The sequence below is a fragment of the Corvus moneduloides genome, chromosome 2 (assembly GCF_009650955.1).
Source record: "Corvus moneduloides isolate bCorMon1 chromosome 2, bCorMon1.pri, whole genome shotgun sequence".
NCBI lineage: Eukaryota > Metazoa > Chordata > Aves > Passeriformes > Corvidae > Corvus > Corvus moneduloides.
In genome coordinates this window covers 17,319,711-17,331,436 of record NC_045477.1, presented here as the reverse complement: position 1 = coordinate 17,331,436, position 11,726 = coordinate 17,319,711, and the positions used below count along the sequence as shown (strand labels likewise).

General features: G+C 50.3%; 1 protein-coding gene across 4 annotated transcripts; it reads right to left on the bottom strand.

The window, feature by feature from the left end:
* Positions 1 to 214: 214 nt before the first annotated feature.
* On the bottom strand, positions 215 to 6,181 carry WDR73 (WD repeat domain 73). 4 transcript variants are annotated; one of them, XM_032097911.1, is made up of 8 exons: positions 6,111 to 6,181; positions 5,967 to 6,034; positions 5,505 to 5,593; positions 4,742 to 4,830; positions 3,535 to 3,602; positions 2,690 to 2,854; positions 1,183 to 1,557; positions 215 to 617 (listed from the first exon to the last, which is right to left on the bottom strand). In XM_032097911.1, exons 1-8 carry the CDS (start codon positions 6,149 to 6,151, stop codon positions 379 to 381), a joined length of 1,134 nt encoding a protein of 377 aa, XP_031953802.1. In that variant the 5' UTR covers positions 6,152 to 6,181; the 3' UTR covers positions 215 to 378. The 4 variants fall into 4 exon arrangements, with proteins under 4 accessions (XP_031953802.1, XP_031953821.1, XP_031953811.1 ...); XM_032097930.1 differs by lacking the exons at positions 5,505 to 5,593; positions 6,111 to 6,181 and adding exons at positions 5,138 to 5,264; positions 5,356 to 5,445 and having other exon boundaries at positions 3,535 to 4,644; XM_032097920.1 differs by lacking the exons at positions 5,505 to 5,593; positions 6,111 to 6,181 and adding exons at positions 5,138 to 5,264; positions 5,356 to 5,445 and having other exon boundaries at positions 3,535 to 4,830; positions 5,967 to 6,045.
* Between the last annotated feature and the right edge of the window lie 5,545 nt (positions 6,182 to 11,726).

Below are 11,726 nucleotides of genomic sequence, written 5' to 3'. Positions count from 1 at the left end.
TTCTTCCCAATATTCCATCTAACTCTGCCCTTTGTCAGTGGGAAGCCATTCCTTGTCCTGTCACTCCCGGCCCTTGTCAAGTCTCCTTTTTGACCCTCTCCCTTTCTGCAGACATGACACAAGCCTATGATCAAACAACAGCAGGATGTTCTCTGCCAGCAGCCACAGTCAGAACCACAGGCACAGCTCTCATCTGAAGGCTGGCACACAGGAGAACAAGTAACAGCCAAAATTTTTACTATTATTAAAATAGAAACTTTACAATTGGTTCTGCTCACTGCAACAGTCTCCAAACAGTATCTGCAGGCAAACAGACACCCTGCAGCCAACACAAACTAGAGCAGAGGCAGGAAATGCCTCATCTCACCCAAAACACATCTACCCACCCTTCCCACAGGGCTGAACCCAGTCCAGGACATGCAGGGAACCATCACTTGCTGCTGACAACAAAGTTCTGGGTTTCTGCAGATGCCACGTGTGCACAGTGACCAGAGGAGGGTCCCCGCTGCCACCTGCTCCGCCAAATGCATGGCCTTTGTGAACGAAGATGGGCTCTGCTTCCCTGCCAGAGCTGTCCCAGCTCTGTGTGTCATACACATGCACGGTGCCATCAAAACCTTGGATAAAATGGAATTAGAGAGTGCAGAAATTAATTGCTTTGCTCTAGTTCAGCTGGGCTCCGGATCATCTCCCAGCAGGAACAAGGAGAAATGGCCCCACTAGAAGCCTGTGAGAAGAGAGCAGGTCTGCCTCTGAGGAGCATGTCTCAAGGAAACAGCTGCTGGGGAGAGCCCGGACCAAATCCCTAAAGTTTGTGGATTTATGAGTGTGAACTTGCAAGGCTCTGGTCAAGAGGCAGCCTAGCTGCCCAGCTGGCGTTATCAATGCTGTAGCCTGCAGCCATGCTGTCACTGGCACTATCATGGCAGTGCTTATGGTCAGCCTGGGGCCTTTGATCTCACAGAAGGGCAGCAGGCATCTCTCAGAACCCACCCGCAGGCCCCTTCCGGAGCTGTTGGAAAGAGGCAGCTGCAGAGGACGATTAGCTGGCATTTCCACTGGCTCCAGGGGCAGCTCTGAAAAGCCACCCTGTCATGGGGGTTTTAGGTGGAGTGAACTGGGCCTTGACAAAAATATAAATCAAAAAGCACCCGGAAAAGGAGATCTGCCCTAAGCACCTACCTGAAATGGCAAGGCAGCCTTCCAGAGCAGGAGCCCAGGAGACGCACAGGAACTCTGCACCTGAGCCAGGAGAGGGGACTCTGGCCTTTGCCAAGGCCAAGAACTCAGATGTTTTCCTGAGGTCTGTCAGGGTTAGGAGCCCCCTGTTCGAGAGGCAAGCTACAGGCTGGGAGCTTGGCTCCAAGCCCTGAGCTCCATGCCTGGTGCCCATGCACCACTGCTCGCTGCATGGCGCTGAGGGCACTGACACGGCCTCCACGAGACTCTGAGGCTGCCGGACGTCGGCCAGGCACAGCCGGCCTGTGGTGCAGCACAGAAGCAGTGTGTTGCAGTCCAGGAAGGCCAGGCTGCTGAGCTCCTCGCTGCCTCCGAAAGCTGGAAAAGAGAGGCAGGTCACAGGTCAAATGAGGAGCATTTTCAGGATTTCTGTGCTGCAGTATTGCCTGAGAAAGAAAGCAGGATGTATGCTCAGGAGTAATACATCCAGCTCCAGGGCCCTCAGCATCAGAAGGACATGGAGCTGCTGGAATGAGTTCAGAGGAGGCCATGGAGAAGCTCTGAGGGCTACAGCCCCTCTGCCCTGGTCACAGACTGGGAGAGCTTGGGGTGTTCAGCCTAGAGAAGAGAAGGCTACAGAGAGAAGAGAAGCAGCCCCTTCCAGTGCCTAACAGGGCTCCAAGAGAGCTGGAGAAGGTCTTTGGACAAGGGCCTGGAGTGACAGGACGTGGGAGTATGGGTTCACACTGACAGAGGGCAGGGTTAAATGGGATATTGGGCAGAAATTCTTGGCTGTGAGGGTGGTGAGGCCCTGACACAGGTTGTCCAGAGAAGCTGTGGCTGCCCCATGCCTGCAAGTTGGTTGGGGCTTGGAGCAACCTCGTCTAGTGGAAGATGTCTCTGCTCATGGCAGGGGGTTGGAATGAGATGAGCTTTAAATGTCTCTTTCCAAGCCAAAACCACTCCCAAGATTTCTGTGAGTCCCTCTGGCACAGGGACAATGACAAACAGACATTCTTTTTCCTCAGCACTGTGATACTGCCACTGGACACACACATCCCCTCTTCCCTCCCCAGGGATGAGCTCTGTGGGGACTGAGTCTCACTGTGTAGGTGAAGGCAGAGAGTCCTCAGATCCCCAAGGAAACCAGACCTGCACCCACCACCTGTCATAACCAGGCTGTCACCCCCCTTGTTTGGGATAGCACACACAGCAGCCCTCTGTGAACCCAGTTCTCCATACTGAAACTATCTGCAGCACTCTGGTAGTGCCAAGATTTGGGGCAGAATCGTGATAAATCAGTGTAATGCAAGTGGTAAGCAGCTGGAGATGGACCTGACCATTGTCACCTCTTTCCTCAAGACAATATACTTGTGGCAAATATCTTTATAACCACTTGCACATGTCTGAAAGTACCTGCTCAGTGAAATGTTTGCTACCCAAGCAATTAGCATTGCTTTACCCAAACCCCACCTTTCCATAAATCAGACATTAGGCTTGCCTCAAATACCTGCTGTGTAGACATTTTTCCTTGATTCAACCTCTGTAATCTGGACTCTGTCAAGTCTTGAGCCGTGAAGGACCCATGGGGCTCTGGCTGAAATGGTGGCAATTTTAGCCCAGGATTGCCCAGTGTCATTTTCTGTTTCTATGGGGCTTACAGATTTGATAATATCTATTAGGAAGAGACAGAAACAGCTGTAAAACACACTGAGAGCCAAGCAATCCATCAGATTAAGCCATTTCACAACAATGCCTCACAAAGCTAAAACTGACCTACAAAACCAGTAAGAAATCTAATTATGCCTAACCCCCTCTCCAGGATAAAACCCCTTTCCAACCCATTCAACGAGGACTGACAAAAAGCCCAGCAAAATACATGAAAATTTGTGAATCAAGATGTTTATGTTCAATGAAGAAGTTTTTTTCTTCTAATGACTTCCTTTCTGGTGGTTTACAAGTATTTCCCAGTAGCAGCCTCAACAATGGTGATCCTTTTTGAAAGAAGTAAGGTGGATCACGGTCTATCACAAAAAGCAATGGATGGAGCTCCTTTATTTCTAACCATTGGTGTTACTAGGGGGACACTGTGCCAACTACATGCAGTACAAGGCTGCTGTGACAGGCCTAAACATACTGATTTCCTGACGAGGTTTGTGCTCTTAAGTCCAAACCACCAAAACTGGTGTAGATCCTTGTCTTGTACCCTTTTTCAGCCTGTGCCACACAAGGCTGGTCACTCAGGACATGGAAGTGGCACTCCTCGCCCCATTTGAAACAAAGGTAGAAGGGGAAGCTAGAAATGTGTGATGCAACAACTACATTGAGAAACCACTTGAGCTCAGAAACCCTTACCAGAGTCTTCTGCTGACACCTGCCAGACCTGGAGGGAGCTGTCAGGTGGGCCACTCGTTACCAGCAAGCTGAGGAAACAGAAGAGTCTCACAGAACTTCTCAAGAACAGAGAACATTCTTGTTTTCCCCAGCCTGGGACAAAATGCTCTGCTGCTTCTGTAAGCAGAGCTCCTGCCTCTGCTTGGAGCAGAGTGGTGGCTGGAAGGACCATAATCCCAGAACTCCTTGTGCAGGGATGCTCCACACAGCCGATACAAACACAGTCCCAGGCAACGGCATTTATGACGATATTTTATGAGGATCTGATGAGGAGTGGCTGAGGGAGTTGGGGGGCTCAGCCTGAAGAAAAGAAGGCCCAGGGGCCACCTTTTTGCTCTCTATGACTGCCTAACAGGAGAGTGCAGCCAGGTGGGGACTGGGCTCCGCTCCCAAAGAACAAGGCACAGGATAAGAGGAAATGGCCTCAAGTTGCACCAGGGGATGTTTAGGTTGGATATTGGAAAATTCCTTCCCTGAAAGTGTTGTCCAGCCTTGGCACAGGCTACCCAGGGCAGGAGTGGAGTCACCTGGAGGGATTTAGAAGTCATCCCTGGAGGGATTTAGAAGTCATGTGTGGTACTTGGGGACATAGGTTAGTGGTGGGCTTGACAGTGCTGGGGGAATGGCTAGAATCAGTGGTCTCAGAGGGCTTTTCCAACCTAAATGATTCCGTGATTCTGTGATTTAGTTATCACATTTTCCAGAAGGACTAGATTAAGAATGATGCAGACAGCCCCAAAAGTAGTCAATGGGGACTTGTGTAGGAGAGACTGAACAAGGGATATAAATCAGCCAGAGGTGTTTGTTTGGTCTAAATCCAGAGCAGGAAAAAAACCTTCTGAACCTGCATACATAGAGTCTTGCAGAGCAGTGGCACCAGCCACCAGTGTCCTACTCTGCTGGAGAGCACTTCCACACAGTGCCAAATGCAGAAGGGTAGAGCAGGAAAACTCTACCAGCCCCTGCTGCTCAGAAGTGGGGTAGGGAGGGATCACTGGTGAGGCAGCAGAAGTTCTTGGTGTGTCACTGGCCCAGACTCACACTGGTCTCAGAGCTGGCAGGATTGACCAGCTGGGTTGGGAAGCAGGTATGGAAAAGGAGTTTTCTCTCAGTGGGTAAGTCCTCTCTCCATCTCCAATACACCCTGGGAAGGGCCTTGTGGTCATACCTGGTGTCCGGCACATATTTCAGGCTGTATACTGGGCGCTGTGAAAATCCACCACATTCTACCTTGAAATCTCTCTCTGGACATAGACCCTAGAAATCAGAGGCAAAGTAATTTCTTCACACAATGGTGCACAACTTGTGCGCAGTTAGCACAAAAAAATGACAGAGACACAAGGCACAGTCTTGCTTGGTATAGCTCTTCCCCATCCAGTGTTGCCTTTTGCAACAGGAGATAGAGGACTGAAGGATCCCAAAATAGTCAGAACAAAAATCTGGAGAAAGCTGCTGCCAAGAGCTCTGTCTGTGTTTGTTGCCATCTGTGCACATCTGGCTCAGGAGCTTTCTGCTTACCCAGTGACCAAACACCACCTTCTACTCTAGTGCAGGGGTCACGCACCCGAGGGCCAGCCTTGGTGCTCTGCAGGGTGGTCCCCCAGGCCTGGGTTGCTCAGCAAGTCCCTTCTTCACTTGCCTTACTGTTCTCATGTGTCCTCTTTCCCCATGAAATGCTTTCATTCACACACCTAGAAATGAAGTGTCCACAACCCAAACTGTCTGCAGAGCAGCTGCAAGATAACATGACTGGACAACAACCAGGTGACTTATGTGCTTTACCTTTCAACCAAAGCTGCTCAGTCCCTGGCCATGTCCTTGTCACAGCAACAGGTAACACCTCATGAAGGCCACCAAGCCCTGACCTGGTCTCTGAAAATATCAGGCCAAGGAGGTCAGAGGTTGGGTGCCACCATGGCTGCAACACCCACCTGGGTCTCTTTTGTCAGCAGCGTTGGTGGTGGGATCAGCTGCAGGATCTCGTTCCCGTCAGACTGTCCATAGCCAGCTACACAGACACCTTGGGGGGAGGGCGTGAAGAGCCAGAAACACGGTGAGGGCTACCCCCCTGCCCAGCCCACCGTCCCTGGGGCAAACCTGAGTTACCGCACAGTCCATGGACTCCCAGACCCAGAACTCGAGCCCGGGCCGAAACCGGTACAGCTCCAGCCACTTAGCCCCATTTTTGGGGTCCTGGCCCTGCACCTTGGCCTCCCTTCCGGGACCCCAGCCTGGCCCAACCCTACATCCTCCTTTCCCCCTTCTCCCTCTACACGCGCCCCAGGCCGGCCCCAGGGCCTCCTTCTTTTCTCCGACCAGGCCCAGCCACCCCTCCCCGACAGACCCCAGCCCAGTCCCTCTCCTCCCCTCAGCACTCCCCGCCTCGCACTCACGGCTCCCGCGGGCCCATTCGATGATCCGGGTAGGCGCCTGGAGCTCGAAGGTGTGCAGGTCGCGGTACCTGCAGGGAGAGGGCGGGTATGAGGTCGGCGGTGCCCAGGTCAGTGCCGGGTGCCGGGGGTCCGGGGGTCCCTCACAGTCGCAGCGACTGCAGCAGCCACTCGTCCGCCGCCTCCATAGCAACGCCCGCCCGCCGGCGCGCTCGTGGCGTCACCTGCCGACGCGCGGCAGTGACGTCACCGGGGCTGAGGCGCCGCCATGCGCGAAAAGGGCGGTGTGTGACAGTGCGGGAACCCCGCATGGCGGGGTGGGCTGGGCAGGGCCTCAAAGCTTATCCAGTTCCATTCCCCTGCCGTGGGAAGGGACATCTTCCACTAGACCTGGTTTCTCCAAGCCTCACCCAACCTGGCCTTGAACACTCCAGGAATGCGGCAGCCACAGCTTCTCTGGGCAGCCTGTGTCAGGGCCTCCCCATCCTCACAGCCAAGAATTTCGTCCCAATATCCCGTCTAGCCCTGCCCACTGTCAGTGGGAAGCTATTCCCCTTTTCCTGGCCTTCCAGGCCCTTGCCCAAAGTCCCTCTCCTCCTCTCTTGGAGTCCTGTTAGGCACTGGAAGGGGCTTCTTCTCTTCTCTCTGTAGCCTTCTCTTCTCTAGGCTGAACACCCCAGCTCTCCTAGTCTGTCTCCAGAGTAGAGGCGCTCCAGCCCTTGAAGCATCTCCATGGCTTCCCCTGGACTTGCTGCACCAGCTCCATGTCCTGATGTTTGGGGTCCCAGAGCTGGACGTGTTATTTCTAAACATAAAACCTGCTTTCCCCCTGCCCTGTTGCTCCAGGCCCTTGTGAAGCCTCTCTTCTTTCTGTTCCTCTTCCTTTTGGTCTGTTTTCTTTTGCAGACATGACACAAGCCTATGATCAAACAACTGCAGGATGTTCTCTGTCAGCAGCCACAGCCAGAACCATAAGTACAGTCGAATTTCTCATTTGCTAGATCATATCCAGCTTTTCATCCAGTAGAATCTTCAATGCTTCATGTTTGAAATTCCTTGCTGCCTCCACGGCAGGAGTTTGGAATGAGCTAAACTTTAAAGTCTCTTCCAACCCAAACCATTCTATGGTTCTGTGACTGTGCGGCAATGGCATCTTTCAAAAACCAAATATTAGGTACCTTCAACTGAATGCAGATGAGTCATGTGTTCTCTGACATAAATATGTAAAATTACAAGAAAATAGAAGTATAAAGTAAGTTAAATCCTGTCTCTTAGTTGAGATCCCATGGATCACTGTGTTAAGGGGAAAGTGTGATTATATCTGTTCTGAAGACTATCATATAGGGTAAAGTGATATAATTAGAGAGCGAAATATTCAGAAAGAGCAGGAAACATGCACAGATTTCCCAGAGAAGCTATGGCTGCCCCATCCCTGGAAGGGGCTTGGAACAACCTGGTCTAGTGGAAGGTGCCCCTTCCCATGGCAGGGGGGTTGGAAAGAGATGTCTTTGCAGGGAGTAGGATGAGCCATCTGCAAATAGAGCTGTATCTGGGTAATGTGAGGGAACATCAGTTAAATCAGTCTGTGGTTTCTTTGAAATGTGCATCACTTGCTCACACTGGGATGTTCTCCATCATCAGGTAGAGGCAATAGGCTCACTGGATTCAGGGTGATGCATCTTCTTAAGTCATCTTATGCTTGTCGTGGTGTTAGAGCTTGAGTTGCTACTGCTGTCACCAACTTAATGAGTCTGGTGCTCCTGCTGCACCTGGGTCCAGTTGTGGCCAGCTCTTCTCTGTCTCTTCATTCTTGTTTGCTTTAGTCAGAGACTTAGTCAGTTCCCCCAGCCTTGGAATCCACAGCCAACAAAACCCTGCACCTTTGAGAAAACCTTGTACCTGCTTTTTGTGACCGGCCATGGGAGCTCAATTATTGCCTCTGTTCTTTCTGGATTTATCATTTGTTGCCCCTTCCCCAAAATAAAGTCTAAATATTTCACCTTCCTTTGGCACAGCTGAAGTTTGGTTGGACATACTGTTACCTTTTTGCTAGAACAATACATAATGTACAGTGTCTGCTACACAAGCAGAGTAATTTTATACCTTAATTGCAGTGCATTAGATGCCAGAATTCTCTGCAGGTACAACAGGACTGTGAGATGGATAAGGAATTGGTTGCATGGTCACATCCAGAGGGTGGTGATCAGTGGCTCAGTCCTGATGGACATCAGTGACCAGTGGTGTCCCTCAGGGGCCTGTATTGGGACCAGTGTTATTTCATATCTTCATTAATGACACAGATAAAGGGATTGAGTGGACCCTTGGCCAGTTTGCAGATGACACCAAGCTGACTGGTGGAGGTGACCCACATGAAGGATGGGATGTCATCCAGAGAGACCTGGACATCTTGAGAACTGGCTCTTGGGAATCTCATGAGGTTTAACAAGACCAAGTGCAAGGTGTTGCGTCTGGGTTGAGGCAAGTCCAAGCGCAAATCCAGACTAGGTGGAGAATGGTTTTGAGAGCAGCCCTGCTGAGAAGGACTTGCGGGTGCTGGTGGGTGAGAGGCTGAACATACCCCAGCTGTGTGTGCTAGGAGCCCAGAAAACTCCTGTGTGCTGGGCTGCATCCAAAGCCCCGTGGGCAGAAGGGAAGGAGGGAATTCTCCCCCTCTACCCCACTTGGGTGAGACCCAGCTGCAGAGCTTCATCCAGCTCTGGGGTCCCAGCATAGGAAGGACATGGACCTGTTGGAGCAAGTCCAGAGGAGGTCATGGAGATGATTAGAGGAGTGGAGCACCTCTGCTGTGAGTTAAGCCTGAGAGAATTCAGAGTGTTCAGCCCGGAGATGAGAAGGCTCCAGGGAACCCTTAGAGCCCCTTTCAGCTCCTAGAGGGAACTTACATGAAAGATGGAGAGAGACTATTTGCAAGGTCATGTAGTGACAGGGTAAGAGGTAACAGCTTCACGCTACCAGAGAGCAGGGTTAGATGGGATATTGGGATGAAATTCTTGGTTGTGAGGACGGGGAGGCACTGGCACAGGTTGCCCAGAGAAGCTGTGGATGCCCCATTCCTGGAAGTGTTCAAGACCAGGTTGGATGAGGCTTGTAGTAACCTGGTCTAGTGGAAGGTGTCCCTGCCCATGGCAGGGAGTTTGGAATGAGATAATCTATAAGGTCTGTTCCAACCCAAGCCATCCTGTGATTCTGTGATTCTACTTCCTGAAGACCACAACAGAACTTTAAAGCATTTTCTCATTTACTTTTTTTTTTTAATAGCAAAAGTATTTTCCATCCTATGTGTGATAGTCTGGGGTCTTCTTTTGGAGCCATTGGATCCTGGCGTGTCTCTGAGTGGCTGCTCACCTGCCTCTGGCCTCAGGCTCCTGCCATTTCCCACCACGTGGAACTCAACCTGCAGCTTGCACACTGAGCTAACAGTCCTAAATGTATTCCTTAATAGTCCATTTCCTAGTCTGGGATTTTGAACATTTCCCCTGTCTACAGCCACATTTCCATATTCTTTCAGTTAAGCTTGGAAGCCCATTTGACCTGCAAAAATGCATAGAACAGTAAGAGGATAAGAGAGAATTTATTCTCCACACACAATTTGAAAGTCTTTTTTTTCAACATTTGTTTACATTTTTCAGTGAGTGATAGAGTGAAAATCAAAGGAATGCCACTTGGATTCCCTCCCAAGGGAACAGAGAGGTGAAATGTCATAATGGGTTGATATTTGAAGAATGGTTGATTTGATCTATAAACTGTTAACTGCCCAAAACAGTTGTCGTTCTGCAGTGCCAGGGGACCTGCTCCTGCCTGAGCAACTGGCCATTTGCCTGGCCAAATAAACAGCAGAAAGGTGTAATGTTGGGGAAGATGAAACAGGAAAGCCTTGTAGATATGATTGCCTGACAAAAGATTTTGGGAGTATGAAAACTACAGGCAACATCGAAATGAAAGCCACTTTTGAAATACCAGGTCTTAGTTACTGAACAACTAGAAAACAATGGTATGGCCACTGAAGATAATCCCCTCTTGATGGAACAATACCCTCTGCTTGCAAACAGGTCCAAGGGTCAGAGCAGACCCTACTAGCTCAGCAGAAGGGGTCCAAAGAGTAGTTTTTAGAAGTTAAGATGTAACACTCTATGGTAATATAAGAACTCTTATAGGCTGTATGTAAATGCTATAGGATTTGTATCTTGTATTAGATTGGTTAGTGACAATTAGAATACTCAGTACAGAAGATGATTTATTGTGTTGTAACCAGGACTTCAGACATTCCTTACTTCCATTCCATTCCTTCCTCACTTCTACTTCCACTTCTACTCTTGCTCTTACACTCTCTCTCTCTCACCCACTTACTCTCTTGCTCTCTTGGGCCTGCTCAGAGCTGAGTCCGGCAGCTCTGAGCAGTGCCCCAATACCCAAGCCTCTTGCATTAAACCGACTGTGTCCCAAGACCTGCCTATAGAGATCTCTCCGTCTCCGTCCCAACCGAACCCGCCCGTAACCTACAGTGTAATAGTTTTTTGTCAGTAGACAAATAATGAGCAGAGGGTTGAGGAAGAGGAGGAAGGATGTCAGCTGTTTTGTGCAATGGGTTTGTGGAGCACTGCCGAGTGACTTAACAACACCTAATGTATAGGAAGGCAGCAATATATCTCTGTATGTCCTGTCCTCTCAGGATTGGAGCTCAGCTGGATATCCATGTTAAGAGGAGGATTTTCCCAAGAGGGTTTTGATGAGCTCAGAACAACACTCCTCAGAAACCATCTCAATGAACTATGTGCTGGCTGTTTGGCCTCTGTGCTTAATGGAATTGATCTGCAGCTGGGAGAGTAGTCTGATAGTCAGGCAAGGAAAGCACAACTGGAATGATAAAAAAGACAAGAGAAGACGAAATAAATAACCTGACATGGCCAAACAGCAAAGGACAAAGACATGCCTGAACAAAGCCTACAGTGGTCCAAAAGTATAGATGGAGAACTTGTTGGAAAAATGAAGCTGAGTTAGGCAGTGTGATGTGCAGAGAGGTCCCACCAAACTGTGCTGACTCTGCAAAGGAGGAGGTGCTTCACTCTCAACACTACCTCCAAATTCTTCCAGATTGTGGTCCAGAGGGGCCCATCCAAAAGCACAGTGACAATCCTTATGGTCACATGCCCAAAAGAAAACATTCTTTACAGTGTGAAAAATAAATCGTGAGGTGGCCCTGTGCTCCTCTGCGGAATAGCACAGCAGAGACAGGCTGGATGAAATCCATCTCCTAAGATAAATTTGTTACTCTGCTTTAGCTGCCACTCTAGTAATGTTCAACCTGTTGGGTGCAAAGGTGACAGTCTGATGCCCCTGGTCATGGGCTGCCGTGGGCTATGTGACTTGTACTGATCCATTGGTGTTTGCTATGTTGGTGAAGGGAGGGGCAGTGGGAGTTCCCAATCCATCACTGAGGTCATGGTCATGTTGGAAGCAGTGCTACAAAGGCAGCAGGGAAGAGAGGACAGCACGTATGTTGCAGTGACCCCATCTTCAGCCCGACCAGCACCTGTGGTGTGCGGCAGGAGTGCGGAGCAGCCGAAGGCTCGAGGCTTTAAAGCTGCTCCTCTGGAGTTCAGCTCTGCCCAGGGGAACTGAAGCTCCAGGTGCTGTGGCTGTCAGCAGCCCCGACAAGGGAGAGGATAAAAAGTTGCAGGGAGGCTTGCCTTTGGATACAGTTTCAGGCTTATTGCGCGTAGTGAGTCCAAGGAGCACAAGCAG

Excerpts from the sequence above, each read along its gene's own strand:
- WDR73 (XM_032097911.1), bottom strand. The coding sequence starts at position 6,151 with ATGGAGGCGGCGGACGAGTGGCTGCTGCAGTCGCTGCGACT. Across the intron at positions 3,603-4,741 it reads AAATATGTGCCGGACACCAG|CTTGCTGGTAACGAGTGGCC; the intron begins GTATGACCACAA and ends CTGTTTCCTCAG. Across the intron at positions 2,855-3,534 it reads GGTGTCAGCAGAAGACTCTG|ATATTATCAAATCTGTAAGC; the intron begins GTAAGGGTTTCT and ends TCTTCCTAATAG.